The 27,207-nt window shown below is 37.6% G+C and overlaps 2 protein-coding genes across 5 annotated transcripts in view; one reads left to right on the top strand and one right to left on the bottom strand.

Moving 5' to 3' along the window:
• Positions 1-6,089, top strand: part of LOC113504132 (protein bric-a-brac 1-like) — a 218,046-nt gene extending 211,957 nt beyond the window's left edge. For both annotated transcript variants that reach the window (XM_026886278.1, XM_026886279.1), the window contains one exon: positions 292-6,089. In XM_026886278.1, coding sequence (XP_026742079.1) covers positions 292-753 — 462 coding nt within the window. In that variant the 3' untranslated portion in view covers positions 754-6,089. The remainder of the gene's footprint in view (positions 1-291) is intronic.
• Positions 6,090-9,566: 3,477 nt separating this feature from the next.
• LOC113504131 (F-box/WD repeat-containing protein 7) lies at positions 9,567-26,347 on the bottom strand. Of its 3 annotated transcripts, none has more exons than XM_026886277.1 (12): positions 26,183-26,347; positions 23,153-23,198; positions 21,870-22,601; positions 21,702-21,785; positions 20,532-20,579; positions 18,344-18,507; positions 17,842-18,057; positions 17,325-17,613; positions 16,876-17,057; positions 15,336-15,561; positions 14,461-14,671; positions 9,567-13,804 (listed from the first exon to the last, which is right to left on the bottom strand). In XM_026886277.1, exons 3-12 carry the CDS (start codon positions 22,581-22,583, stop codon positions 13,518-13,520), a joined length of 2,421 nt encoding a protein of 806 aa, XP_026742078.1. In that variant the 5' UTR covers positions 22,584-22,601; positions 23,153-23,198; positions 26,183-26,347; the 3' UTR covers positions 9,567-13,517. The 3 variants fall into 3 exon arrangements, with proteins under 3 accessions (XP_026742078.1, XP_026742077.1, XP_026742076.1); XM_026886276.1 differs by lacking the exon at positions 26,183-26,347 and adding an exon at positions 25,979-26,011; XM_026886275.1 differs by lacking the exon at positions 26,183-26,347 and adding an exon at positions 23,508-24,972.
• Between the last annotated feature and the right edge of the window lie 860 nt (positions 26,348-27,207).

Raw genomic sequence — 27,207 nt, forward strand, 5'->3', positions numbered from 1 at the left:
CTATTATTCTGATCTCGTTGACCCAATGTTTCCGCAGCTATTGCGAATATGCCATTGCGAACATCTATTATAATAATTGGCTTGGCGGCTACCATCGTCACATTTGTTTATTTATCGTATGTTCATATTAAATCACTAGTCTGAAAGGTTGTGTCACAAACTCGGACAAATGTGTCGAGATGAAGACGTTTTGCGCAAAACGTCCGATATAATATTTTTAACTAAATATATTAGCGTAGCGAGTGCTGTGGTGACGAGCAGGCATTGTATGTGGGGGTATGCGTGTTGCAGGACGCCGTGGCCGTACAGAACGCCTACATCGGGTGCGGCAACGGGCGCGAGGGCCGCATGTCGCCCAACGCCGCGGCCGCCGCCGCTGTGGCCGCCGTGGCGCACGGGCTGCGCCGCCAGATGTGCAACATGGTGGCGGGCCAGCGACCGCCCGACCACCCGCCGCACTTGGGCCCACCCATGCAGTCGTCGCCGCAGCTCACCTCGCCGCTCTCCACCGGCCTGGAGTCGCCGCTCTGCTCGCCGCCGCCGCCGGGCCACGCGCTCGAGCCCGCCAAGCACCCCGACCCGTTCCGCCCCTTCGCTTCACCGACCGATAGCCGCTACGGAGACCGTGATACTTCCTCGGACATCACTGAGATGGGACCGCCGAAGAACGGCCAGGGTCTCACCCGCAAGGTTCCGGGCCAGGGCTCGTCGCCCTCCGAGCTGGATGCGGTGGACGGGCGCGCGGACATCTGAAGGGAGGCCGCGGGCGCGGCCCCGGCGCACACGCCCCTGGCGTTGCCGCCACCGCCGATGCCCGCTTACAAGTACTTCGTGCCGAACGGAAACAGCTCCACCTATTACTAGACCCCATCGACGTGAGGAGCCGCCGCCATCTGCAGGCCTCGGTTATTTCGGCCACTCACCGAGTGCTCGAAGCAACCCGGACTCACCTCTGCGAACCTCACGCCTGATCAATCGTTTGTGTCTCTCTTTCAAGTTAAAACCTATATTATCGACGTTATTAATTTCAATCACCGCAGTACGGTCAGCACCGTTATCAAGGGTGAGTTTGAATTTATTGCATTTACACAAAAGCTTGAAATTGCGTGTAACGGTGCTGACTGTATAATTTGCCAAGTCGAGAAGAGAAAATTTTGAAGAAACATGTTTCCAATATCGCTTAAAACTGCGTCAAGACGCTCACAATAAGACTTTTTTTCTTCCATACAAAGTAGATGAGTAAAGCTGTAAAGTCATTTTTTTGTTATGGAGAAGTAATTTATGTTTTATGCGACGCTGTTGAAACTGCGGTGAATTTAGCAAACAAAAAGACGGTTAGAGTACGATCACCGATGAGACAAAGCTGTCGCATCGTGTCGCCGTCCTTCGCGAGCCGTGCGGCGCGCGAGCCGCCCGCGCGGCGCTGTCACTCTTGCAAGGAGAACGGGCTGCAAGCAGGACCACCTCGTAGTGTGCTGTGTCGGTAGAGAGGTGCAGTGCGTCCGCCCCGCGCCACACCCGCGGACGAGTGGAGCTGAGAGACGATCACGAGCCGGGCCCCACAGGCCCCACTTTGTTTTAATCAATATTTCAAATCGGCATTAATTTACGATCATATTTAATAAATTATTGTGGACTCGCTGTGCAATACAATGCTTTGTTATTAGTTGACTTTTGTAACATTATGGATTTATTATTATTTTGATCATTATGTATTGTGTTCCATTGATATATTTAAGTTGTCCCGTTACTTTCCGGGGGCGAGGAGTCGCGTCTTGCCTGTATGCGCCGGCGCCGCCCGCTCTCCCCGCACTATTATTATCTAATCATAAGTAGAACTTCGAAATACGTGTAAGCTTAACTAATACATTACAATCTAGATCCATCTGTGAACGTAGGGTTTATCAAAATTTTAAAAGTATATATTATATATATTCGGCCCGTTTCAAAAGACTGTTCGGTATACCTATTCATTATAATTCAGCAGACATAATTAAGAAATTATAAAAAATATGGATTAGTGTTAGATGTAACCCTTTAAAATATAGATATCCTATCGTTTCATGTCAGGTCGATGTCAATTTCTCTATTAGCCGTTATAGTGGATGTGTGTTGTTGCTTGCGGGTCTCCCGCGCCCAAGCTCATTGTTCACTGTTCGTGCAGCGATTCACATACATGTAGAATTAGTGATCGCCAAATGTAATATAGATGTATCGTTAGTCAGTAGTGATTGTTCCAAATGTTAGGCTAAATTAGATGTTCGCGACGGCGCCCCCTCTGCCTGTGACCTCCCGTCCGCACGCGTGTCGGCCGCAATCATCGGTATGCGACCTCCAAGAGGTTTGACTTCCATTGCAGTTCCATATTTATGATTGCGACTGTACTTCTTTAGTGTAGCAACACTGCGGTAGAGTTTTTGTTCTAAAATATTTTAGAGTCAACCTAACTCATTCGGCACACGCGTTCAAAACGCCGTTAAGATGTTGATTTATTTTGAAAATATTATATTTTAGCTCTAATTATTATTTATTAAGTTTCAGTCTAAACTGAACAATAATTTTATTATGGAAGTTTGTTCACGCCAACCTAAGTTCCTTTATTGTTTTAAGTGAATCTACTGCTTGCCGGTAAATGATTACTGTGCTCATGGTATATACATACGGCAGCTCTGTCTGTATGTAATGGTTTCGACGCCTTGACGTTGTAAACCGATTGATGACGAGTATTTCGTCAGGACACGTGTATACGATATTATAATCTGAACTCTGAAGTCACATCATCCAGTACTGTGGCGTAGCATTAGCTAATTTTGTTCTTGTATTTCATAAAGTGTTGCCACACTATAGAACCAACGTAATATTTATACTCCATACTCATTTAGTTATTATAAAGTTAATACACGATTTAGTTACATTGTTGAGATTTTTTTATTAAGATTACCGGTAAAACGGTTTTGTTTTAGTTTAAGAAGCTGAAGGTTTCAAGATTTGCAGTGTCTATTTGAATGTATTACTTCATACTACCGGAGTCACGCAGATCACAAGTGACCCCGCAGCTGAGGACTCCTCCTGCTCCTCGACTCCCCCTCCCCCTCCCCTAGTACTCCACAGTCAACAGGCAGAGGCGCCGCCCGCCGCATTAGGTTTAGATGCACTAAAATCGCCAAGTACTGAATGTTTATCATTCATTTGTCTGCTATACTACTTACGCATAGTTAGTGTATACATTTCAATTTACTTAGATTAGCTATGTAACTACTCGTAGCGATCAGATCAGTGTTATTCGACGCTAAGGATCCCGCAGCGGGTGCGCGCGCGCCGCCTGGCGGGTGCTTCACCGTCGCTAGGACTTATAAGGTGTATATGTACAAATTTGTTTTACCAACTACTTCCCTGGACGCATAGTTTCGTTTCATAGTTTGGATGAAAAAATTACTAGTGTTACTTCTTGCCGCAGGGGTATCCACGATTTAGATATTGTTGGCGGAAATTGTTGGCGTTCACGTATTCACTTGTCGCGTTGTAGGGAGGCGAGCGCGCGGGCGCCGCGCGTGCTGCCGCACGTACGAGCGCGAGCAAGACGCGCGACGCCCGCGCGCCCGGCCGGCGAGGACTCGTCGCAAAACATGGTGTCCATGTTTTATAATAAGTCTCCAAGTGGCCTTGATACTTCACTATTATTTGGTATTTGGAATATCCGGTTCGGTTAAAGTTTGGAACTAGAATATAAAAAAGACCAAATTATTAAAATTGAGGGAAAAATTAATACATCTGCAATTCAGATTAGTGTTGAAACTATTTGGCTGTCCTTTTGGAATTAAATATAATCTAGGTAAAAAATTTAAAAAAAGTTATATACTGGGCCTATACGTTTCGGATGAATTGCGTAAATTTTGGTAAATGTTACTACGCATATTTTCTATTGTGTAAGTCTAGGCTAATGTGTTCAAAAAAATAAATTAAAATTTAAAATTTTTGAAAAAGTAGAAAGTGCCTTCCAAATTTTTGACCACAGTAAGTGTTGGGGTGGATGCGGCGATGAGGGGCTGGGGGCGGCGGACAGCGGCCGCGCGGGCGACTAGCGGCTGACGCGCGGCTAACGCGCGGCACGCGGCAACCGCGCGCGTCGCCGCTGCCCGCCGCCCTGAACGTGCTTAACTATAAAAAGTTAGAATAAATAAAATTCAAAATTATTATATAAAAAATAAATACATATGACTATTATATAGAAAAAAATATACATAAAATTATATATTTGGCCGATGTGGTTATACCCTGACAGGCAAGCGTTAGCTGACTATTCGGCGTCAAAATTAATTCTATATTTCTTTATAAACGATGACTAAAATCCATTGAGTAAACAATGCAGATATGCAAGTGCCATTTGTTTTGAACTGAATCCTTTATGGTTCATATTTTTTGTATCACAATTTGGATTTTGTAGTTATAATTAATCATTAATTTATTGTATTGAAAAAAAAATATACATTTCGGATTACATAAATAAGTACCTATGTGTTATTTTCGTGATAGATAAGGAAAAAACTTGTAGTAATATTATATACACCTACAGAGGCGGTTTTGGTTGGTTTGTAATTTATATGAATAGATGTTAATTTATGTTTTTTTTTTTTATAATAGTTAATCTAATCGTTACTGGCGACCATTACAATGTGTTATACTGCATGACAAATCTTAACTTTTTGTGATAAATATATATAATTTTTTTAACGACGATACCGTTTACCTTTATGATTGCTCTTTTGGATTTTTGTGAATATTTATTTCGTTTAGCGCAACTGCCGCCGCGTTGGGCTCAAATTCAATGTTACTCTCGTAGCAAGTTGATTGTAACCAAAAATATTTTACTGAAACAATTCCAATGTGTATCGTGCGACTGTTTAGTTATTAAGTAGCATTGTCGTTAGGTATCTTCATGTACTGGTACCTACACTAAATATTACCTTGCTTGACTTTAACAACAATATTATGACTTGCATATCATTACAGTTTCGCCGACAATTATTTTGTCACCCTAGTCGAGAATGTCTTATGTATTATATTATTTTTTTCACAAAAGTATTATTATAAATTAATTTCTTGTTATTATAAGTAGATACGTTGCGTCACTAGCTTTATTATTTTTCATGTATTTTACGCGAGCTAGTTCATATTTATTTAGATTGTAATAATAGGTAGACATTTAAATTGATTAAGTTTAGTAAAACACTGAGTTTTCTTCTTGATGGGGTGACAGAACTGTTTGAGGCTTAATTAATATGTAAATGTATTTTAATTTAATGAAATTATAATTAAATGGAATGTTAGCTCGCGTTAGTTGACGAGTTATAATACCTATTACTTGTAGAGCCACGTGTGGCGCGGCCCGAGCGCCGCTCGCGCCCGCGCCGCGCCGCGCTTTCGGTTAACACTCACCATTAGTTCCCGTCTCTTACTTTTGCTGCTGTGTTCCTGATTATAGTGTAACCTTGTTTGTATGTAGGTAAACACGTATATTATAGTATCATTAAGTAATGTTTAGGCTGTTGCCCCGTTATAACTTTAGATCTCCGTGGAGTAATCGTTACAAGCCCGTGTTCAATTTCTGTTTCAATTCTATGAGTTGTTTTATTGTTTATTGTAATTATTATCAACTTAGCTTACAATTATTTTCCATCTTAGTAATTGTGTTGACGAGAGCGGTTTCGTAATACGTTATTGTTTATTTTGATAGTATTGTTATTTTCTTAATGTCTTGGATTGTTTGACGCTCTCGTAGTTGATCTGATGAGGAGGGAACAGGGATGAATAGCGACTATTCTACAGACTGGTGGCTCAGCAGTATCGATACATCCAGTGTTTATCTTAAGTACAATTTGTGGAAATTGGTGTAATCTCTCATTAAAATGCTGTTTACTGATATTCGTATAGATGTTAATCGGAGTGAACACGATGAGTCTTTAGTGGCAGTTTATCTGAATAAATTATATGTAGTACTATCTGTCTCAATTAAATTCATTAATTTAAGTTTGTTATTGTCACAGTGTACCGTTGTCTGAATAAATAATATAACATGAAAATAGAGCAAATTATTGTTGTTTCATTTCATATCCGCTTTTAGTTGCTTTCGCCTTATTTATTTACATTTTATCATTATTTAAATAACTTGAATATTCTCGACAAGAATGGGTTCACAAGACGAAAGTCAACAGCTTTAGCTACGTACTACCTAGGGATTAAACCAGTCCAACGCAATAACATTGCGCCGTTTCGTTGACTTACCTTGGATAGCTCCTGGCTCTTAAAACAGCTGCAGCTAAACACTACGCAATGCGCTAATTGGGTTCGATGCCCGTATAGTCCATCATGATTTTTTTATTCTCTGCCGAGAATTTGCCATAATAATCAGCTGAGCTATATCAATTGAAACATTAAAAAAAGTAATTTTCTTGTCAAGTCTTATCTGACATGAAAAAAAAATAAGTATCAAGATAGAGGTCTGCCGGACGAAAAATGACCTCTGGTAAAAGCAACAACTCGCTGAGTAGTTAAGAACAATAGGAGACTTCGTGTCAGCTCCATAAGACTATGACGAGAAGTACTCTGCTCTTTATTTAATGGAAGAAGGGAATCGTCCTTTATTTGGTCAATAATCATCATCACCATCATCATCATCATCAGCCTATATTCGTCCACTGCTGAGTCAATAGTGGCTGATAATAATAACAACAGACCTAGGGGATCACTCCTTAATTAATGGAGAAATCGCACCTCTCGTAGCCTCCAGCCACTAGCTGTCTCGTCGACTATAGGGCGGCGAGGTTCAGGGTTAAAAGACTCGTATCCCAAAGCCAATGGAATGGCTGGCAATGGATATTTAAAATGAGCCTTAAGCTTTACTTAATAATGATAGGTTTGTCTGAATGGGGGTCATAGAAACGTGCTAAGAGTCATTATCGTGCTAGTGACCATGACCCACGCAGTGGCTAGCGTGCTCTTGACGTACGGAAACCTGCCCGTTAGTCTGCGTTGTATCTAAGTAAATACGTAGGTATAGTTAGGTTCTGATGATTACAATTCTGGATAAAACTCCGAAAGGTTTGATAGCATAAATAATGCTCCTAGAAAAGCTTTTCACACTCTTTTCTGGTGCAGCAGATTCCTCACAAAATGGTTTCGAGACCGTCAACAGTTCTTGCGCCAGATTCTGTACCCTATCACACCGCACACGTCCTCTTGTCTTTATTTTAATCATTCTACATGGTAAATGTCTGCTTCGTGCTGCCGAAGTAAAATATTCTTGAAAATTAGAACTGTAAAGTACCGCTGTCGGATGTAGATTTGTGCATCAATGGAGTCATGAAAATAAAGTGAAATTCAATCCGAAGGAGTGTTCTCAATTGTCCTTTAGTTGTATACCTAATACATACTTCGAATTTAAGTTGAATGTCTATAAATTACATTCCCTTGTTTTATGTGATCCACAAGGGTTATAAAAATAACATTAGTGGCATGTTTGACATCAAACCAACTTGTCATTGCCATAGAAAAAACATTATCCAAAATCTTTCCGTCAATTAGGTTTCTTTCCCCGAAATTGCAATGATTTTAGAAACATAGGCGTTATTAATTTATTCATTGACATGGTTCGCTGCAAACTTTACGCAAGCGTCAATAGCAATCATACCAGAATACTTAAGTACCTACAGGTATCTACGCTTATCCCTGATAAAGTTCAGAAAGATTTTATCCATCTTAATTCCTTGTAGAAGCACTGGGTCTCAATTCTTTATAGGGGAAGTCCTATGATCAATTAGCTATATCGTGCGTCCATTTTAAGGTACAGTCGACACTCCGGAACTTACTTCAATCAAAGTAGTGTTAGATTCACGCAATAATGAAAATCGGGAACATACATTATTTTCTCCTCCTACATGCAGCATAGTAGGTACTCTGCGAGTTGGCCTATGCCTCGGTCACTTTCTGCACTCATTAGGTTCTTTCCCGGGCCCGGAATTGGAATTTCAGTAAGTAGCTAAATTAGGGCCCTGGACTCCAGATCAAACTGTTTGCGGCTGAGTGGAAGGTCGATGCTATCACTTTCGCCTATCATCGCCTAATATTTAAATGGCTGTTCCTAAACTAAAACATCTAACAAATGTTGAAAAGGAGAGAACTTAGAACAAATAGGCACGTCCGTCGCCACTGTCCATACGCGAGCCGAGCTCCAGAATATTTTTTTCTATTATACAAATGAAAGACGCAGTACTGTGCCTATTGTGGCCTGTGTTTTATGTGTGCCCTACTTTGTGCGACTGTGAAAGTATGAATTGAAAACGACGAAACATTTCTAAATAAAAAATCATGAAAATTTCTCCTGTCTCCTTTAGGAAATATCTCAAATATCCATAAGGATTTTGAAAAGGAACGTTGAAATATAAATGATTTAGAAAACAAAAAAGATTTTCTAATAAAATATTTACACGCTTGTATTAGTTTTTAAATGCTTTCCAAGATAATATAGGAAAGCGACATCTGTTGTATAATTAATGAACTAACAAACATTATCAAAGTTGTACCGAAGTAATTAGCAGAGCTTCGTTAGTTAGTCTAAGCAAATCTAGATGTCTCTTACGATACTCATTGCTCGTACATTTATTTATTCACATAGAATAGGCGCATTCCCGCGGCTTCGCTCGCTTGAATCACATCTTTGTAGGCTTTGATTACCAATTTCCGTTGATTACCAATTTTATTTAGAAAAATTACGGTTTTTCATACAAACTTTCAACCTCCTTTTCACCACCCTAGGGGCTGAATTTGTAAAAATCCTTTCTTAGCGCTCACTTAGTCTAAAAGGGATTTGCTTGCAAATTTTCATGGTCGTAGCTAGAGGAGTTTGATTTATCAGTCAGTCAGTTAGATAACTTAGAATTTAGATAATTTTTGTGTCACCGTCACCGTGCCCAAAGGATAAAATAACCTCTCTGCTATCTGCCTATTAGTTACCAGGTTGTACGTCACGCACCGTTGTAGATAGACAGTTGAAATATTCAGATAACATCAGAACTTACGTTATTGATGGCTCTTTTAGGGAAGACGATTGTCTTCGTGCCTCTTCTCAAAATATATGATCGCGGACCAAGCATCTCAATGGTGATGCTACCCTTGGTAGTTGTGAATTAAGAGTGTGTGATTCATGTGTTGTTAGTGTTATGATTTAGATTCTTACCTTGTAAGGAAAATAAATAAAAAACGCTGAGAATACATCAGAGGTGCTGTTAGATTTCTTACATAAGTTCGTATATGCCCGGCCTTTCAGCTATTTCAGTGATTAGACCACTAAGATCACGCACACGGATTTTCAGCTTGGCTCTGCAGATAAAGCCATGTTGACTGAATATTGGTAGTTGTTCAAGCAAAGAATTAAGGCATAAGGTGTCAATTAATAAAATTGTGTTATACAAGTCAATGACCCGTCTAGTGACATTAGATTATTGGGTAATTGAAATGCTTTGGTACATGGCGGCCTACAAATAATAAAAATAAAAGAAAATAAACAAAAATAAACTTGAAAACAATTGGATTTATTAATTAATAATCATACATAAAAGCAAAAGGAATCGAAGAATTAAATTGAAAATAATAACAACCAAACATCGCCGTCTCGTACCACCTACATACATACAGTTGTGCTGTCAATTTGTTCGTGCGGGCGACACAACACCGCATGGACGCCTGGCATCTCGCATATAGTCACCTCGTGTGTCGAGAACACAAACATGCGTTTCGACTTTCACAATAATACTTTCAAGGACCCGCAATCAGCGTGATCCTAACTATACTTGCTACAAAGATCGTGTACTAAGCTTAAGGTTATCATAACATATCCAGGAAAGGGACCAAACTATATGTACGTGGATCAAACAAAAAGGTTGCAACTCGTCCACACCGTGTCCGCTCGCTACAATAAAAGAACCCGGTTATGTGATCAAAACTGCCCTATTTATTCTCATCAGCCCATTAATATTCAGAACTAAAATATAATCAGATTACACGGTGTACACTCGCCCGCATTAAATTTGACAGAATATTCGTTGGTGTCGTGAAATTACATTACATTAGATTATAAGATAGATGCGAATGAAGAAAATGCCGCAGGTGTTCCGGGGTTAGAAGTATCACTATGACTAACTTGAGCAATATAAAGTGTACGAAATGATTTATACACTGATCAGCGGAGCAACAGCGGAAAATAAATACAATGTTACTCTGTAATAAGTTGGGTATCATTTGAAGCACAAAATTCAAGAACTTAAGATAAATATAAACTATTGCAAATAGAACGAGTCTAATTAGAATTGATTTTATATAATTGCAAAAAAAATAGCCTTGCCCCACTACCAACGTGCAAGTATAAATCATTTTAGAAGTTTCACGTTACATTTTAAAACTAACTAAATACAATGTAATGATAGTTGACGCAAATATGCCTGTTATTATAAAGGAAACGAGTAACGAAGGGTAGATAGAACTGGCATCGGCTGTGCGTGGTGAACTATACAGAGGCCTCAGTCACATACATTATTAAACATTCACTATGCGCTCGTTAGGGGAACGTCGAATAGCTAAAACACATTAAGTCACTCAGCCTAAGTTACATTGTAGGACTATTAAGATATTAAGACTTGAAGTTAATATAAATTAATTACATATTGACTCGTTGCTACCCGACATTCTTGCTGAGACTATCTCGCGAACCGGCCATATTACATTCATATATAATATCAAGTTACATGACTGAGCCCACTGTTACATTCGTACCGTTGAGTAACAAGTGAGTTCGCTACAACACAACGCTGCCAGCTCAGAGCCCAGTAACACAAGATATAAATACTGTTCTAACCCCGTCTACGAAAACATTAACGTTTTACAAAATACTTAATAATTACATTTACAACTTAAAAGAACTACAATAGCCGTAACTAATTTAAAAAGAAATCATTGATTACTATCGCGACGATTACGCGTCTGTGCCTAAAGACTAAGAACAAAAAGAAACCAAATGTTTACACGAAGTGGGGAAAGTGTAGACAACAAAGACATACAGCTGAGTGTGATGGTCGGTAGTACAGGAGTAACTACATTTTAATACTTTAAATATTACACTATAACTATGCTTCAGTCTTCGTTTAATTATTTATAATATTACAGCCATTTATGAAGAGTAGCGGCTACATAATCGCGACCTCCAATGACCACATTATTATTTGTATATATACACAACAAATAAATACACGGCGAGCGAGTGTATTATAGCCACCCGCTCCGCTATGTTACGTTTATATCGCAAAAATTCAACTGCATACGCGCATACTAACACCACCAAGAATTATTATTATTTTTAAATTGTTTAAATCTTAATTCGGTATTATTACAAGTCTGAAATGTTTATAATTAGACGTATATTATCTTAAGTGACTATTAAAGAAGTTAAGTGATAAAACTGCTGGCCATTAAATTGAGATATTTGGGACGACACAGTACACAAAAATAATAATTATGATAATTAAATAAATAATCAAACTAATTTTGGGGACGATACAATAACATAAATTAATTACATTATATAAAATTATATTCGCCGTTTGGCAGACAGGGCTCACCGTCTAATGTCAAAGGATTAAAAAAAAATAAAAAAATTAAATAGGTCATAAAAATAAGTAAATTAATCTCGGATAACAATGTCTCACCCTACACAGGACAAAGTAATCGAGGCCGCCCCGAAGCCAATGGATGGCAGGCCTTACCCGGGACAGTGCTCGAAGGAATAACCTGCTTCACGAGGGTGAGCACAATAATCGACAAATTGCATTAAGCTAACATGAAATTCTAACAAATTGCCAATAATGTACATTCCAATAAATAGTTGAACATTTCATAATAGCGTTACATACACATGAACAATTCACTCTGTATCCAGATTTAATAGTACCACTTTTATATTAACCATCGGCATTCAAAGGTAACCACAATTAATTATCAGTCAGACAGACTTCTGCTCAGATAACTAGGCCTAACATATAAATGTGGTACTAGAACCTAACCTGCTTCAACAAAGAGCCTACAGCGTGCAACAATTGATGTGTGCTTGTTATCATTAATGTTTGCGTTCACGTCCTGTAAGAAGCAGTGCACATCACCACAGCGGGCTGATTCAACATAAACATGATAATATTATATTATTATAATAACAAAATTAATATTACATATTCTCATTGTTCATAAATCATTAAATTGATAAAAATAATTTTACAATATTACAATAATAATAAACAAATTGAAATAAAATACAGTAAAAACATTACCCTCCTTCAGCAGTCGGGTAAACAGTGGGGCTTCAGTTGGTAAAGGACAATCAGCAATAATCATTTATCGATTCTGTGGGTTACCACTGAAACCAAAATACCTAATTCACAAATCATACTGTGTCGATTTCATAAAAACGATCAAAGACCTCACTGGGAAGTATCTTAAAAATTAAATAAAAAAATAAACTTAACATCTAATCCTGATTTTATCTCTTTGGAATACAGAGTAAAAAATAAAGGAATTTGGCAATATGAGATGGTTGTTTAGCCACCATTTTTATCTACTGAACATTTTAACACCTAGAACTATAGTAATGGTATTGATTATTATTGAGTACATCATGGATACTTGAGTTACGCAAGACTATAGTAAGAAAAAACTGTCCTTTGCACGTTACACATTGACAATCCTATGGGTAGAACATGTCTACAAGCCACAACGCCAGTGCTCACTCACACATCTGGAACTCGTGCAAAATGTTCATGCAAATGTTTGAGCGCTATCTCGAGCACTCAAGCGTTTTGCATGGAACGCGGAAAACCGACAAACCCCCGTCGTCTTCGCCGCTACGCTGTGCTGGTCGGTCATCATGATCTGTACTTAATTTGACTTGTTTCTTCCAGCTTGTTAAGTTATAATAATGATATGCCTCACAATGGGTACTAATCTCGAAGATATCTTCGACATGAGATTCTTAAGTGCAAAAGTTGTGTTAATTTATTTGACATCCGACGTTTATTGAATGGCAAGACGTCGACAGTCATGTTATGTCGAACAAAAGGCACCGCATTAAGTAATTTATTGTTTGTGGTTGTTTATAAACTCTTACCTACACACTGTGGAAACAAAGTCAGATTAAGGTATGGAATCATGATTTACGATACGAAATGATTGCTACCTGTGATTTACGAAATGTAAGTACAAATCTTGGTAAGTGGTGTTGATTTGGCAAATATGAATGTGCCAAATAAGTATTATTATAGTAACAGTCATTCGTTGATTTCTAATGATGTAAAATTGAAATCGTGATGTTGCTGTGATATTGTTGCAACACGGACCGACGCAGACACTACAGTGGGCACTTAACAGTGCCACGGAGCGTAGAGATTGGCGTACCGACGCAGGAGGCGCCGGTTAAGTCGCTGCTATTCGTCGCACTTGCGGCAGGCGCCGGGCACGTCGAAGTCGAGCACGAGCAGCTTGGTCTCCTCGGTGCCGTTGCGCGAGCCCACCGCGCAGATGAGCTTGGTGGCGGAGGCGCGGATGCGCCACACGACGCCGCCCGACCCGCCCGAGCCCAGCTCCACCAGGTTGCGGATGAACTCGCCCGTGCGCACGTCCCACAGCTTCACCGTGCCGTCATCCGACGACGTGATCACGAAGCGGTTGCTCGACTGCAGGCACGTCACCGCCGACTGGTGCTTGTTTGGTCCTGTAATTTTAACAACATTATTTAAGACTTTGATTCTTTTAAAACAGAATACTTAAAAAAAGGATTCATTATAACTATTATTCCAAATTAAATATGAATGATGAATAAAAACCTGTTACAGTTATATAAAATCACTAGTAGGAAGATGAGCTTCAGCAAATTGCAAAAGGTTGCTTCATTTGCTGACTGTCTCTTATATGTAACAATCTAGACCAACCAATTTTAGGAAAAAATACCATTACACTAATTACATTATTTAGCTATTACCTCAAACAAATGTCTGAGACTGTCTTTTAATTTATAGGCTTAACATTTTCATTCAAGTTTATTTATTTAGTCGCTAAGTAAAACAGTATCATCTTCAGTTTAGTTGATGCTACTAGTTTCATTATAGATCTCATAATATTCCCAATAACGATATTATATTATAATTTTTATTAACTGATATGATTTTATAAATTTTTATCAAACCGAAAACTGCAGCTACGAAACGATTTTTTTGCAAACCAATAATAATGTTTACTTTATAAACACAACATTGAATTATGATTGTATAAAGTTTCAAGAATGCTTTTAATGCAAGAAGACAAATAAGTCAATGATTAAGTCAAAATAACTACAACTACATAAATAATAAAATGCGAACAAACCCTCACCCGACAGTGTGTGCAGGCAGTGTCCAGTGGTGATGTCCCACACCTTGACGGTGGAGTCGGCGTTGCCGGAGACCAGGATGTTGGAGTGCAGCTCCATTCCGGAGGTGAGGGACTGGTGGCCCGTCAGCGTGTGTTTCAGCTGGCCCGACTCCACGTCCCACACGCGGATGGACGTGTCCAGCGATCCGCTCACGACGTGCACGCCATCGAACTGGAACAGTACCACTTGTTACTTCAAAGTCTGTTATGCATTTTTAAGTAAAGTATCGGTTAAAACAGTCTTAAACAAATTTTTTTTTAGCTTATTCAGAATCGAGCTTGTATTGCTATATTGTAATAACAAGATATAATATAATATATTGTGAAACCAATGTCTCCATAAAGATGTCTCGCGACTCTCATTAGGATAATGCTTATTAATTATTTATGGTCATATTTCTTGACAATCAATCATTACATTCGATTTTATCTATCATCTTTCGATTTTAAGACTAACACCCCTAGTATTTCAAAAAATATAAGGTTAATTGACGCAACATTGTAACGACGTTCGGTTCTTTAGATCATAAATTGTTTAGTACGTTTATTAGGGAAAGGAAATGGTAAAATTACTCATATCGGTCATTATTGCAATAAATATGTAATCGTAATTGAAAAAACTTAAGTTATTGTGCGATTTGGGCAAAACGAAAAAATATATAATTTTATGCCCGCCAAGATAAAGTTACGTTGTTGAATTTTCATAAATCGTCAAATGTGACTTATTAAAATTACTCCACTGTATGTTCTTTTTTCATTTCGTCTTTCTCAACACCTCTTCCCTCATCGTCGTTATTGTGAGTAGTAAAATCTAACTGTATATAAGTAAATGTTACCTGCAGGCTGTACACCCTGTTGGTGTGTCCAGCGAGAGTGTGCAGACAGTCACCGGTCTCGGGGTTCCACACTTTGACGAAGTAGTCGTAGGCGCCGGAGACGACGAGCTTGCCGTCGTATTGCACGCAGCGCACGGCGGCGAGGTGCCCGATGAGGACGCGCAGGCAGCGCCCGTCCGGGATCGACCACACGCGCAGCGTCGCGTCGCGGGACCCAGACACCACCCTGCAAACATCACAACAGTTAAAACTTGCCTATGATTGAGCCTAAGGTATTGAGTCAACAGTCGCATCTAGTCTACTAAGCACTTTATTTTTTACAGCGCGAGCTATATGTGCTGCAAATAATACTATAAAAAAAACCACAGACATGAATTGACACCAATCAATCGCTTTACCAACTGAGCTATACCGAATTCTTGGTCACTGACCAAGAATTTGAATTTGTTCATTGCAATGTGACACGGCTTGTAAGCATAATTCTAGCAAAGCCTTTGAATTAAATGTGTCATCCAATCGCTTTTAAAAGAATGGTCTATAATATTTTTATTTATTTACTATATTACGTAAATCTAGTGATGTATTTATGATTTTAACTCTTATCTACATTACATTTCAGCTTCTTCACAAAAAGTTGTAAAATATTTCTTCTATCTACAAAAATGAAATGGGGTATAATCTAGAACTTGACAATCAAATCAAAGTGCATACGTCATTCAAATTATTTATCACGATTGTATTTTGTGTCATCGGTGGCATTAGTAAGTTTTGTAATATTGATTGGCTAGCTAATTAATTCGCAATGCGTAATAATCGCGTAAGCAAGCATGATGATTTACAAATAAAAGAAATCGCATTACAGCAACAAAAGTAAAATTATAAAAATGTTTTTAAATCGCAATTTTGAGAAACAACGTCTGCTTAGCTATTAATATTCGAATAATATATCAAAATATATTAATCAGTTTTACGGTAACAAGTTGTAAATACAAGATAACCATTATGTATACAAATGTTATCAACATTTTGCAATATTAATATATTTACGGGTCATTTCGTTATTATGACGCATAAATTAACTTTCTACATTAAGTTATTGCTTTATATCTGTAGTATTTGATAGTAAACTCAGAAATACAACAGTGATAATTAATAATAGTAAACTTGTAACTCGTATGATTGTTATTCCATTTTGTTTTAAGAACTTCTGTTGTACAAGACTTCAATCACTCCAAATAAGACTTTTTACTCTACTTATTTTTCTGATTTTACAATTGAGAACGCAAGTGCTTATTACTTTTTAAATAATTAATAAATTATAATTACAATATACTTCGCTGGTGCAGTGGCTTAGAAAACTATAAGACGGCAAAAAGTACATGTCACAAAAAGCAGGTCATTTAAACATAACTTTTTAGTTTATTTAATTGTGCTTTACTCCAGAACAATTTAACGTTTTTACTATGGGTTAATGACTATTTTGTGATTGATATGAGTTGAAGACTATTGATCGACTACATTCGGGAGAAGGTCAAGTTACCTGTTCTGATGCAGATGCATGCATCGCACGGTGGACGTGTGCCCTGCGAGCACCTTCAGGCACTGTCCCGACTTGGCGTTCCACACGCGCAGGGTGCGGTCCGTGGAGCCGCTGATCACCAGGTCGCCCACCATCTGCGACGACCACACGCCGCCAGAGTGACCCACTAAGGTGCGGAGGCACTGGAAATTATACAATACATTAGTCTTCTTCAATTACGTGTTACAGTTTGATGTAAATTCAATATAGGAAGCACTAATATGGTTAAGAAAGAAGCTAGACAAGCATAACGAGGGAGAAGAAAACTTTATTTGTACAAATTTTCGGTACAAGACGTCAAGTTAGATCGAGCTACACAATGATTATAAAGACAAAGATTTCACCACCTCTAGATTTATTAGCAAAATCTAAAAAACAATGTTTTCTGTTTCATACAGGACATAGCTCACCTTGCCAGTAATAGCGGACCATACTTTGAGCGTAGTATCATCGCTACCGCTCAGGATCCTGTTGCCGTAGAACTGCAGGCAGGTGATGACGTGGTCGTCGTGGCCGCGCATCACGATGGGCGCGTTCACCGATTTGTGCAGCCAGTTGTTCTCGATGAGATACTGGCGCATGTAGGCCGCCTTCCACGGGCTGGCGCAGTGCGGGAGCGAGCGAGGCATCTTCTTCAGCGTCGTGATGCCGATGCGACGGCACTGCTCCTTCCACAGGAGGTTGTCTTCCGCCAAGAATCTGTTCAAGTCATTTGTGTTAGAATCTTGACCGAACTTGAGATATGATAATAAATGAATTTGTTCGATAGTATTTAGTAGTAGTTCGCTTGTAATTGCTTCGCTAATAATTATAACATTCAATTTTTAATCAAATCAACTCATTGGTCGTTTCTTAAGCGACTTTTTATGACCAACACAAGCTTTCATCTTTAATTTGAGACATATAATGTAATGAAATGATACATACTTCCAGTATCGGCAAGTCTGCGCAGCCCTGAGCAGGTCCTTCGGCTGCAGGTACCCCAGCACGGTGAGGGCGAGCTCTTTCGGCAACAGGGAGATGAAGTCGCGTTGGAACAGCGGCTCGATAGCCTTCATCATGTGCCGCACCTGGCTCGGGTCGCAGCAGCTGATCAGCTCGTCGATGGCCTGGATCTTTTCGCCGTTAGACCATGATTGGAACCTGCACATTTTAAAACAAGGATTTTATTACAATGTCAAACTGATTAAGCGTATTAAAATATCTTCGGTGTATATCGATAAATAGGCGTGGGTAAACTGTTATAGGATTTAATTTAAACCGATTTATTTTACTTGCTGTACTGTACTGTGAAGTTTGTTACGCCTTGCGCTGATTCCTGTAAATATCTGGTTACGGAGAGCTGAAGGGAATGCCTAGTATGATCCTGCCTAGTAGGCTACCTCGGGAAATTGAATTTTGTTTGATGTTTTGTCTTTTAATCTCATACCTGTTCAGCCACTGCTTGATCTCGGGCGGGCCCTGCGCGCCGCTGACGCTAGCGAGGCTGCAGCTGGCGGTGGGCGAGGGCCAGCCGTCCGACCCGGACGAGTGCCCGTCACCGCAGAACTTCTTAGCTGACTGCGGCGGCGGCGGCTCATGGCGTCGCTTCCTCTGTCAATGCCAACGACGGATACATTATAGAAAACGTTATTGCGTCTACAACCTCATAGCATACTTACACTTTGGGATAAATAATAAATATACTAAATTTACACGAGAGTATTCATTAGGTTAAGCCTGAGTAGTGCTGGTTTTGTGACCGATGTATCATAGATTTTCTCCTGCTCAATCTTTAAATATAAGTAGTATACCTCATCAAAGACCCTGTTTATTATTTTAACATTTCAAATAATTAGTATGGAGTTTGTAAATTGAATTTAATTAAAATGATTAAACAGTAGGTTAACTTTACAAAAAGCATGTTATTCAACATCATATATCACATTTAAGAGCATGAAAGATTTTAATTGAATAATTAATTGTGTGACCAATCTTTGATTATTGAAAACCTTGGTGTCCGATTTTTGTGCCGTAGACCGGCAGCGCTATCAACAGTTTTATAATATGAGATGAGGTAGAAACCGTTACTTCTCAATGATTTCAGACAAGAAGTGATTAATACACCGGTGTGTTGATAGATGTGTTTATGTATTAAGTGTGCGTGAATAAAACATGACCGAGAGCCGCTTTCAGAATGCGTTAATAGCTACAAGTTGGGCTGCCGTCTGATACAAATACTTAGGCAGACAGAAGTAGCAGTCATATTAAAACTGTTAAAATTATTTTATAAATACACTGTTCGGGGTAAATATGTATGTATAAATATTTGATCTTCTTGTGATAAATTCCATTTTTTTACTGAAAAATAATGTTTGGTGTACATAGCTTTTAAATAACATTGTATGATAACCGATGTTCGCAGAGACGAAGACAGCAAGGCTGAAAATCTATTATTATATATTTTTAAGAATTAGGTAAATTTTATTGACAAAATTATTTTAAAGGATTTCAATAAACGAATTGAAAGAATATTTTGAAATTAAAATATTAAAGAAAACCTCTGAACGCCTGCTAAGACAGGGCAATGCAACAATGTATTTTAAAAACAACAAGTATAAATGAAACACGTTCTTATACCATTTACGGCGGTCCGATGGCAATTTACTGTAAATTATGCATGAATAGTTAGCGTCAACGAGATCAATAGCTACAATCATGCAATATCATTGCTAACTCTACTTCTACATGCATCAGGTAGAATGTAGATAGGTACTCACAACACACATTAAAATGTTTGTTATAAAATTGTCAAATGTGATTTCAAACTATTAAATTACTTACTATGTGCTGCACCTACATTTTCACACTTTTGCTTTGCGTGCAGTTAGATATTACCCAATCAATTTAATCTAAATGTTGAATTGCCACAAAATTATTTTCGTATTAGCATTTAATTTAGACTCGCATTTAAGAATAGATTAGGCAGGTAGGATTTAGGCTTACAAAGCAGTTCAGAAAAAGCGATGTATTGTAATTTGAATCAATACAATAATTATCGAAACTAAGCAATAAGAAAGAATTACTTTACTAAGCTTAATATTAGAGGTACTACACCAATGTTGCGAAAATTTATATAAGCAAAGAAACCAATAATTTTCACCCCTTCTCAAGTTTAGCAATACAGGAAAACTTGGTCTATTGAATTTCTTAAAATAAAGCTTTTCAACCATGCTTCGACAAACCGTGAGATTTGCAATCAAGTTTGGGAACACGTGGAGAAGCCAATGATGGTCGGAACACGGAAATTTCCCAAGTTACCGTACTATGTCTTAACGAAATATGTTTTGTCGTCGAAATAATATTTTCTGGACTAAATGGGGATAGGAACAAAGAACAGTCCATTGATATCAAGATAATTTAAATATCAGACGTGCAGTGACCTGTTTGTATTAGCGCTTAAATATTAACACAGCGCTATGAAATATTCATAACAGTAAACCTTGGAATTGGAAATAGTTTTTCAAGATTGATGCGATATTGAATATTCGATGGCGGTCATTGGCGATGTCAATCATACCTTTAGTAGGGGGTTGTTAAAATTACACTATTATAGTCTATAGGCTATTTTATATTACCCAAAGTCGTTCCGGTTCTGGTTCGGGCTCCTCGTCTTCGTCATCATCCTGAAATACGTATTTCGTTAAGGTGATGGCCGTGCCGACATATTTGACAAGCTTATTGGTACTCTGCTAACGAAATGCATGGTAGTATATTCAGTGCAAAATAAACAATTTGCATTTTTGCAAGGGGCTGCTTTATTTGTTCCAAAATGTAGGTAGATTTCGGATCCTCCTCATAGAAACAATAGCACATATACAATATGTGTAAAATGTTAATGTTGCGCATTATCCTGAGAGATAGCGATAGCCGGTGACGCCACAAGTTAAATGTCCTTGTTGAAGGACGAGTACAGCGGTATAAATGTTACTGTCATAGTATCCGATGGATAATATAATTATGGGTATAATTGGTAAATAGTTACATAAGTTAGACATTTGATATATTTTTTTCTAATTCTAGATGAGACACAAAACAATTTAATTTCTGCTTGGTAGAAAATTCAAGACAAAAAACTAGGCTGTCTTTGGTTACATTTACTACATTTCAGCTGGAGATTTCCAAATGGCTTGCTTATATTGTTTTACTTTCGTCATTTCTTATTTATAAATATAGTTTAAATGTAAATAGAAGTCATGTTTTACTTGTAAACAAACCAATCAAGTTCAATTCAGACTCCGTTCCGCACTTTCAATTTATTGATTGATTTTAAGAGTTGTTCCGATATTTTTATTATTTGCATGTCGACCATTTATCCGCCCGCTGTTGATATTTATTAGTCAATCATATGTATTTATGTATTTATCAATCTAACGGTTTATATGTTCATTTTAAATTTTAATAGACGTCAGACAGAAAAAGAAACGAACGTAGTTTCTATGATAGAATTGACTCGGAGAACCCTAGAAATGTATGCAATGCATAAATATCTTATCTTGTACTTATACTTGTCACAAAATTTCTATATACATTTTAGTCATAATATTATGTGAAATTGACAGCCATTTATCCTATAACCACTGATATTGTATTATTGTAATTTAATAATACTTATAATCTTGTTACATTTTGATTATGCAAGAAACATTTATACCACTGTATTCAAAGCACAGTTACAGAATGGGCGTCACCGGTGGTACATTTCGACTCTGTTGGAAGCATTACCATTTTTAGCTCTAATTACGTACCTCGTGAGAAGACAGGCATGTGCACCACGACTCCTCGGTAATCTCGTCGTCAGAATCATCATCCCCATCACAATAGTTGTAGTTCTACAAAAATAAAACAGGCTCTCATTAGCTAAGTCACAATATCTTACTTCAAGCTTATTTATAGCATAAGTAACAAGTTCTCACCGAAGACTTAGAACTCCCCGGCTCATTTTTCCTGCTGTCATCGAGCCCCAGTAGCTTCTCAGCATTGGAGGTGGACGGCACGGTGAACTCCTTGGTGCTATCTGAGCTGGAGCTCCCAATACTAGATGCATTGGAACTGGTTCTCCCGGACGGGCCTCCTACACTATTCATGTCACACCCTTCATCATTCTCACAGTCCATCTTGTCCCCTTTATATAACTTCCCTTTAGGAAAATCTTTCTTCTCTTGCGTATTACTATTCAAAAGTTTCTGCATGAAATCTTCTTTCGGCTCATGCACAACATATTTCCTAGAATGTATCATGTTCTTTATAGTGGTATTGGAATCATCCCCATCTTTGCTGCACCCAGGAAGGCTAAAGTCGTTTGTTATTAGATTAGACAAATTCGATATTGTCTCAGAGCTAGAGGCCAGGCTAGAGTTGGCACTGGACAGGTTGCCGGAGTAGTGGGCGGCAGCGGTGGCTATCTTGTCGCCCACGATCATGCCGGAGCAGTGCTTCAGGAGCCGGTTCTCCTCATCGAAGTCTTCACGTTCGATGTCGTCGATAGGCTGCCGCCCATTGTTCTGTGAGGTCACTGGTTTCTCTATTATTGGTACATTTTCAGTCTTTATCTCTGCGTTAATATCATAGGGGACTTGGTTGCCCCCTTCATAAATGTCACACTCGCTTTGCGAGCATGATGGATCCATTCTAGTGGGTGATGGGATCTGTAACAATGTCGTTCACTTTTAGCAATATATTAAAAATGAACTGATGAGTTTTTCTTTTAACATATTATTTTATATTACGAAAACGGCTACTTAACGCTATCGCACATGCGAAATCGGTTACTAACATAGTATCTTGTGGTTTCTGTGGCTACTATACTAAGCAGAGTGCTGAGGTATCGTAACCCAAAACGATAGTATACTATACTTGTGTACACACGTATTTCGGTTAGGACGTGTTATTTAGTAGTACGTGTCAGTATCTGCGCCTACAAGTGACATTTAACCAACCGCAAAACAGCTTGATACAAGTAACGCTGAGTAATTTGTATCCTGCTTGAGAGATAATGAGAGGTATGCGAATCAAACGTGCGGACATGTGTGCAGTCAGGAGACATAAACACGTACACAGCGAAGTATCCACCAGAAATAGAAAACAATATTATACTGATGATAAGAGCGTACAGAAATATTTATCAATTTGCAGTTCAAATAATGTAAAAATGTTGAAATTAAAATCCAGGACTATAACTGAATGATGTAATACTCACAATCCTTTGATAAGTGGTGTTTATTTCATGTGCATGGGCCGGATTTCTGTGAAATAGTAACAGGACATTAGATTCGTCACATTTGTAGAAATTACAACTTACAATGAAAATCATCATAATTTTTTATAAAATTTTCTAAAAAAAGAAACCGAAGCTAAGAATCCCTCAGGATTTGTTCGTGCGGCTTTAAAAGACAACCTTTAGTTTGAGATTAAATATGAAAATATGAAAACTAAAACTACTTATATTTCTACACTAGTACTAATATTTCTACATCTACATATTTTATTCTATACTAGTTCTACAACAAAATATTCAATACTAAAATTCCTAATGAAAAAAGTATGGTGTTTACCTAGCGTTCATGTTGATATGAAAATGAACCCATTTTCTGTAAACTACAATTCCTTTATTGTTCTGCATTTTGGAAAACTATAAATCACTTGACTCACACTCTAGATTACTACCATTGTTCACACAAATGTTAATGAATGAGTGTTACCCGTGATGGTTTTTTATGAATGACTTTTAACACACTTGTAACGTCAGCACTATGTAAGCTTCCTAGAAGAAAATTATATAAAGAATGCTTAAGCCATCAATTATTATGAATATCATGTGAGAATTAATTGAGGTTACTATGACGTCATTATTTCATAAAGTAAAATAAGCAAATTTTGAAGTTTCAATAATAATGAAATGATGAGCAGTGAACCAACATTATTACATAAACAATGCATGGGATGGGATTAGGGAATTTATGGGTAAAACATTGTTTGATTGTCTACACAACCAATGAAAACCTAATTAGTAATGCTCTGATGAAAAACCTGATTGTTTATTTTACTAACCACATCCCAGTTGCTTAAAGCAGACAATACATTATTATTTTAGAATACACCCCTATTTCCTAATACAACTTGATTCTGTTTAGTACAGCAGCTATAAAAAACTGTCAAAGTGATGGCTACAGAACAAACAATAATTTTCCAGACATACTAGCCTTGTGCCCCACTCCTATCAACAACTAATTTTCAATACAAATAGTAAATCAATAGTGCCGCCCCATGCCTCCATACACTGCGGTCATTTAGAGTAAAGATTCAAATGGAAATTGAATAGCCAACAAGCTTATCAATACATCTATGATGATAAAAGATAAAGTATATGAAAGGCAATTTTGAATGACTATTTGTGACTGCTTCAAGAATGGCAAATATAAATATTGTTATCTCTACATTATCAAATTCAGGTGTAAACATTACTGTAGAAACAACACCAATGATTCTGATTATATAGACTGCTAAAACTGCCAGTAATAGTGTGTGGGCAAAGAGCATGGAATAAATATCTTAAGAGCCCTAGGATATTGTGGCAATAGGAAGTAACCTATCTATGAAAACCCAAGAATACAAAACGAGAATTATTCCTAAATGAATTTGCACTCTGTTTAATACTGTAGGAACACCAGGGAAACACAAAAAAATTGCAAGTCATGGGAAACATATATACACTGCTTCTACTGTTAATAATGGCTTACGATGAATTCAACCAAAATGTCTTTGGAACAAAGAAAACCCCTTGAAAATTCCTAAACCTCACACTGACACTAAAGGGCTAAAACACACTTTATTCAATGATCTTAAAATAAACCATGAATTTCATTTCTTTACGTATCACAACCGTGTATCTTTATGAACATGTAATTTAAGTACAATTGCTATCTATCTGATTAAGTAGGTATATTAATGTAAGTACCTAGATGTCAGACATTAAAATATAGAAAAGTGCATATCACTGATATTAATAAGAAAATTGCACATAATAACTATTTGTTACAACAATGAGAGTACATACATTTAATTAAATTGAGTCTACATTTTCCTTCTTTTATGTCTTTTTTTAAGTATTTTACTTATATATATTTTACTATCGCTACAATCTTCTTAGTAAATCTCCAACACAGGTTACTTAAGTTGAAATTTTAGTATTTTTCGTAGTAATTAGTTAACAAAATCAAAGAACCCACATTCCTTTGTGTTTTTAAGTTAGTTAAACAAAATAAATTGGTACTAAAATGTTGGAACTGCACATGTTACTGAAAATCAATACTTGAATACAACATTGACACTTTCAAATTTGAGCCTTCAGATATTCAGATATTTGAGAAACACCATAATTTAAAGATATTGACTTCTTCAATTAGTCTCAATTACAAGACCACATAACCAATCAAAGACTAATTTAAATTATAAAACAGCATGAAACATTACATCAAACACTAACTGAAATTCAATCAATATTAAATGGGAAGGTCTCCTCAAGATTCAGCACATGCCTCACAACGAAAATGCACAAATTTTTAATTAAGTATGTATTGTGAACACAATTCAATGATAAGACATGAAGGAGTAACAAGGAACAACAAGTTCACAAGGCCATTGTGTTGGATTGTTTCTTTGGCTCAACAACTGTAGGCAATGTCATAATCAAGGCCATCACAGTCATATGTTCAAGAATAATGTTAGCAACTAATCACACAATAAAGGATCTCACACCGTTAACACCGATACAAAGAGACGACTCACTGCACCGACGCGAAATGCGATCGAAACATATGTACGCGCGGGCCCTGGGCAAAGCTAATACGTGCATCTGTACAGGAAGTATATCACATGGACACAAAATCCTATAAAAAACTGACACAACCTCTACTACAATCGTGAGAACCTTTTTTTTAACTCACAAACGATAGCTACACTTGTATTCCTTGATAATTAAAAATAAGGGGAAAATATCTCACAATTTATGGCGAAATTGTCTGACCTTTGCATAATTACAACTCAGACTGACGCGATCGGTCCACTGTTGACCTATATGTGCAAGGACTAACTGGATGCGCAGAAACGCATCGCGAGTCGAATAGCTCTGCCTGGGATTTTGGAAGGCGTGAAAACATAAAAAGTGGGATGGGAGAACCTATTACGTACCCCGAGACTGCGACGAAAGTGTCTAAAATAGTTGGCTTACCTGTTTAGTAATCACAGCATTAATATTTTCATTGGTTTTGCATTATGATTATTTTTAAAACATAATTAAAATGTGTTCGAAATAAAAAAAATAATGCGATGTGCATAAATCTATAACATCGACTTCAAACACCGTGGTCGGCCATCGACCATAGTAAAACTAAACTAAGTTAGGGGCTGCCATATTAGAAAATTAAATTTTATTTTTTATTGTCTATGAATATATCTATAGGTCGTAGTACGTGTCGTCTCTTTACGATATAGTCCTATAACTAGGAATACGACTAGATATTATTGATTTTGGTAACATGCAGTGCGAAAGGGAGGATCCTGAGAGCAGTCTGATTCTATATGAGGCATGGCAGCCGGGCAAAGTATTAAGATTGCTACGTCTAGTTGCGTTTATTTTATTTTTGACATGGACGACTTATTTTCTTTTTAGTGATTAAACTCGAGCATACATTTGAATATAACTTATTTATTGTTATTTGCACATAATATTTGATATTATTAGTATAGTTAAGAAGATAAATTGTCTAAAAATTAAAATTTTGAAAAATGACATCAGTCACCATCTAAAATAAAAATAAACTAGGAAATTTTCAGTTTGTTTTCAATCTAATAAAAACTGCAAAAGAAGAAATACCTCTTCGAGACTGAATACAAAAGGAACGCAATCTTGTTTCTTTTGACTTGCGGCATTTTGGCAAGAAGGAGGAAGGACGAAGGAGCTAACAGACGATCAGATGTGACCGTCACGAAATTCATTTGTACAAGACTGAAAAAATTAATAATCGAGTGCGCTAATTTGACTTTTCTGCGATGTGATACTAAATGATTTATGAGCACAATATTTTTTTTTAATTTTCAAACTTGCAGGAAGTTAGCGGAAAAAACACTTTATTAACGATGAGAATAAAATTTTATTAATCCTAAAGAGGCTGGAACTTGCAAAGAATAGAGAGGTGTGGAAGAGAAAGGGGGAGGCTTTTGCCCAACAGTGGGATCAAAAACAGGCTACATAAA

The sequence above is a fragment of the Trichoplusia ni genome, chromosome 21 (genome assembly GCF_003590095.1).
Source record: "Trichoplusia ni isolate ovarian cell line Hi5 chromosome 21, tn1, whole genome shotgun sequence".
NCBI classification, from domain to species: Eukaryota; Metazoa; Arthropoda; class Insecta; order Lepidoptera; family Noctuidae; genus Trichoplusia; species Trichoplusia ni.